This window comes from Triticum dicoccoides, chromosome 5A (genome assembly GCF_002162155.2).
Source record: "Triticum dicoccoides isolate Atlit2015 ecotype Zavitan chromosome 5A, WEW_v2.0, whole genome shotgun sequence".
In the NCBI taxonomy this organism is placed as follows: Eukaryota; Viridiplantae; Streptophyta; class Magnoliopsida; order Poales; family Poaceae; genus Triticum; species Triticum dicoccoides.
The window spans coordinates 11618531-11622247 of NC_041388.1; the positions used below are offsets into that span (position 1 = coordinate 11618531).

The 3717-nt window shown below is 49.1% G+C and overlaps 1 protein-coding gene across 2 annotated transcripts; it reads left to right on the top strand.

Annotated features, from left to right (window-relative positions):
• Positions 1-6: 6 nt before the first annotated feature.
• On the top strand, positions 7-3471 carry LOC119298796 (uncharacterized protein At1g76660-like). 2 transcript variants are annotated; one of them, XM_037576092.1, is made up of 3 exons: positions 7-323; positions 1430-2672; positions 2904-3471. In XM_037576092.1, exons 1-3 carry the CDS (start codon positions 249-251, stop codon positions 3131-3133), a joined length of 1548 nt encoding a protein of 515 aa, XP_037431989.1. In that variant the 5' UTR covers positions 7-248; the 3' UTR covers positions 3134-3471. The 2 variants fall into 2 exon arrangements, with proteins under 2 accessions (XP_037431989.1, XP_037431990.1); XM_037576093.1 differs by having other exon boundaries at positions 1433-2672.
• The last annotated feature ends 246 nt before the right edge of the window (positions 3472-3717 follow it).

Here is a 3717-nt window from a genome sequence, read left to right on the forward strand (position 1 = left end):
ACTCTCCAATCCCCTCCCCCCATTGCGAGATCCCGCACCAGATTCGATCCTCCCCCTCCCAAAACCCACGGGGGACCCGTCTCCTTCCCCGAATCCGCCGTTTCCACCCCCCGAATCTGGCGGCCGGAGATCGGGCCCGTTAGGCGGCGGCCGGCGGAGCTCGATCTGTCCGTCCGAGCCCAGGCGGACCGCGAGGAGGCTAGCTGGGACACCGCATTGGGCTTCGGCGCGCTTTTTCGACAAAAAAAATGGCGGCGCCGGGGAGCAGTAATGGCGGTGGCGGCAGCAGATCCCAGCAGCAGCAGCAGCCGCAGCAGGACAAGGTATATGCGCGCACGCTTACATGTGATGTGGTGCGATTTTCTTGCGCGCGCAGTGGCTCGCTCGCTCGCTCGCTTTAGAGGCTGATGTGTACAGGGTACCTGCCGAAATTTGCCAGTACCTGAATGAGCTCATCCACTCCGCTGCGTACCAACTGTACTGGCCACTAGCGGCTGATGCAGCTGAAGCACCTTTAATTGTGCTTTACTTTGTACTGCTCCACTGATTGCTCCCTGCTGCTATGCATGCACAGGCATAACAAGCTGCTGAACTGAACTGAACTGACAGTAATTTTGCTGTCAGTCCGTGTTGAATTGCATGCACTTTGCACTAGACCAGCCACTAATTTTGCAAAGACAGCATCATTTGGAGTGTGTATCTCTCCCATTCCTCCATGGATATTGTAGATATATAAGTATATAACTAACAGATGGCTTTTTTCCACTTATATTCACAGAGGCCAATAGTCATGTGCATCTTTGACCGAGCTAGTACATTGTCCGTTCAGCTCTAAACTAGTTGAAATGCATGCATTTTGCACTCGTTCAGCCAGTAATTTTGCAATGCCCCAGCATCATCTGTAGTATGTTTCTCTCCCACTCCTCCATGGATATTGTAGATTTACATGTATGTGACTGACTGGTGGATTTGGGCTTCTGTTCACACTTATATTTGCCAGAGGGTTGAGGCTAAGGGCCAAAGTAAGCACAAACTCTGTGGTGCTATGCTAGGATCCTTTTGCACTTTTTCGTATTCTTGGGAGATATGTGCATGCTTTGATGACTGATACAACAGTTTTTATGTTATATGTGCCACATTATCTCGTTATGCTTATGAAGTTCGGCCCAATTTTCCTTTGCATGGTTAATAATGATGGAATAAAGTTTCCTTTCTGTACAGAGTTCAGTAATCGTGTGCAATTTCGTCGTTGACTGAGCTAGTACATTACATTGTCTTTTCTTTGAACTCTAAACTAGTTCTTTGTTCTTCTGCGCAGTCAATTTTGTGTGTCTTCCTTTACCTGTCAATAATTAGCAAGGCGGTTTTATTTAGTTTAATCAAATTCATGTACTTGCACTACTAACGCATGTTTCACTGTTCTTAACAGCAGAGTATATGGGCTGGCTGTTTCTCTGGCTTGTCATGCTTTGGGGCGCAGAAGGGTGGAAAGCGTATAGTTCCTGCAGCACGTATGCCCGACGGGAGCGCATCGACTAACCGTGGAAATGCTCAGTCTGGTGGCAATCCCAACCAAAATGGGGCTATGAATCTGTCCCTTCTCGCACCACCGTCATCGCCGGCATCCTTCTCCAACTCCGCACTTCCTTCGACTGCCCAGTCACCTAACTGCTTCCTGTCAATCTCTGCAAATTCTCCAGGTGGCCCAACATCTAACATGTTTGCTGTTGGACCATATGCCAATGAGCCTCAGCTCGTCTCACCTCCGGCAGCCTTTTCGACCTACACAACTGAGCCATCCACAGCACCACTGACCCCTCCTCCTGAACTGGCTCATGCAACCACTCCATCCTCTCCAGATGTCCCGTACGCTCAGTTCCTTTCGTCGTCTATGGGTCTTAAAACTGCAGGCAAGGAGCACAACATGCATTACTACTCTGGTGGTTCAGGGCTCCAGGGGCCTTATCCACTTTACCAACCAGGGAGCCCTTCCAGCAGCCTCATTTCGCCTGCCTCGGTGACTCCGAGGACCGGCCTCTCCTCGCCTATCCCTGAGCAAAATGTTCCTACTGCTGCTCACTGGAAGACATCCAGGTCCGCCTGCGACACGCCGTATTCCATTGCTTCACCCATACCCGAGCAAGAGGTCCCTACTGCACACTGGAAGACCTCCAGGTCTGCCTGTGACACGCCGTACTCCAGGACATCGCCGTCGAACATCTTCGGGCTTGATTCAGCTGCCACAAGAAACTCCCTGCTAGATAGCAACTTCTTCCGCCCGGCTGCGTCTGCTCAGTTCTACCTGGATCAGGCTTATAATGGTGGCAAGCTCAGCGTCTCGAGGGACAAGCAACAAGATGCTGATGAGGTTGAAGCGTACCGAGCATCATTTGGATTCAGTGCCGATGAGATGGTTACAAGCACTCAACGTTATGCAGAAGCACCAGATGCCACGCTTGATGAGGGATTCAGCATATCTCCATTTGGAAACAATGCCCCTGCTAATAATACAGAGGAGGCACGCCCGTTTAATGAGCTGCCTAATGATGAGGTTCAGAAGGTGGGTAAGATGAGTAGATCACTTTCAAATGCAAAAGAGATGATGACAAGTCCCTCAAAGAAGCCAGCAGACCAGCTTCAACATAAGGCAGTGTACCTCGATATATTCAAAGGTGAATGTCCTGACTTCCAACCCCAACCATTCGTTCATTCTGTTATAGTACCGATCTTTGTATGCCAGAATCATCAATATTTGTTGGTTTTTTTTTCACTCAGAATAATGTATAATTAGCAAGTAACTTCAATTATACTAGCACCGGCTCCATAGCCTGAACCTAAATGCTGGTGTTGTGTCAATGTTTCTGCGATCTTACTCACCATGCTCCTTTCCTTTCTTACTGCAGGAACTAAAGGGGGGTATCTGTCTGAGGACGACACGTCAGCTGTGAAAGACTGCCATCCATTCAGGATGACTCGAGACGAGATATCTCTGAAACCGATAGAGGTGAGGAAGAAGGCCCCAGCCGGGCAGGCATGCTCGGACGCGGAGGTCGAGTTCAGAAGGGCGAGGAGCCTGAGAGAGGCCAACAGCGTCTTGTCGTGGCGCAGCACCCTGTCAAGGCAACTACAGTAATGCATGGATGGTGCACTAGCTAATATATGCAGGATAAGTAAGTTGAAGAGTGAGCTTCCTCCCTTGGCCGAGCCGCCTAGCGTGCGTTGTCGATCGCTCGGAGGTGTTAGAAGTAAGTAATCTGTCGTAGTCGCAGAGCTAGTAGCCTGTATCTATGCACTACCCATATATGTCTGGGGATCCTTTCTACTTCTAGCCCAGATGGATATGTGATGACCAACCAGCAGCTTGTATTCAGTTTCAGATTGCCATGTTCCTCTTCTGCTTTATGGAGACTCTGTAACCATTAGCCGTCCAGCACAATGAAATGAAATGAAAGGGCGTTGCTCCTGTCCTGATCCGCCGCCTGAATACTCGCATGCTTACGCGATTTGCTGCATCTAACTGAACTTGATCTTGAGTAGCATTGTTCACAGCAGCAGCATCAATGTCAATGCTGGTACCCTGCAAAAAAAAAAAAATGTCAATGCTGGTAGAATTTATCGAAATGAATGCAAGCTGACGTTGCATAGTTTGAATCAGTGTGCTTCTGCTTGCTTCCAGGAAGTCTTTTGTTATATGCATGAACACCATCAGGTTGTTCT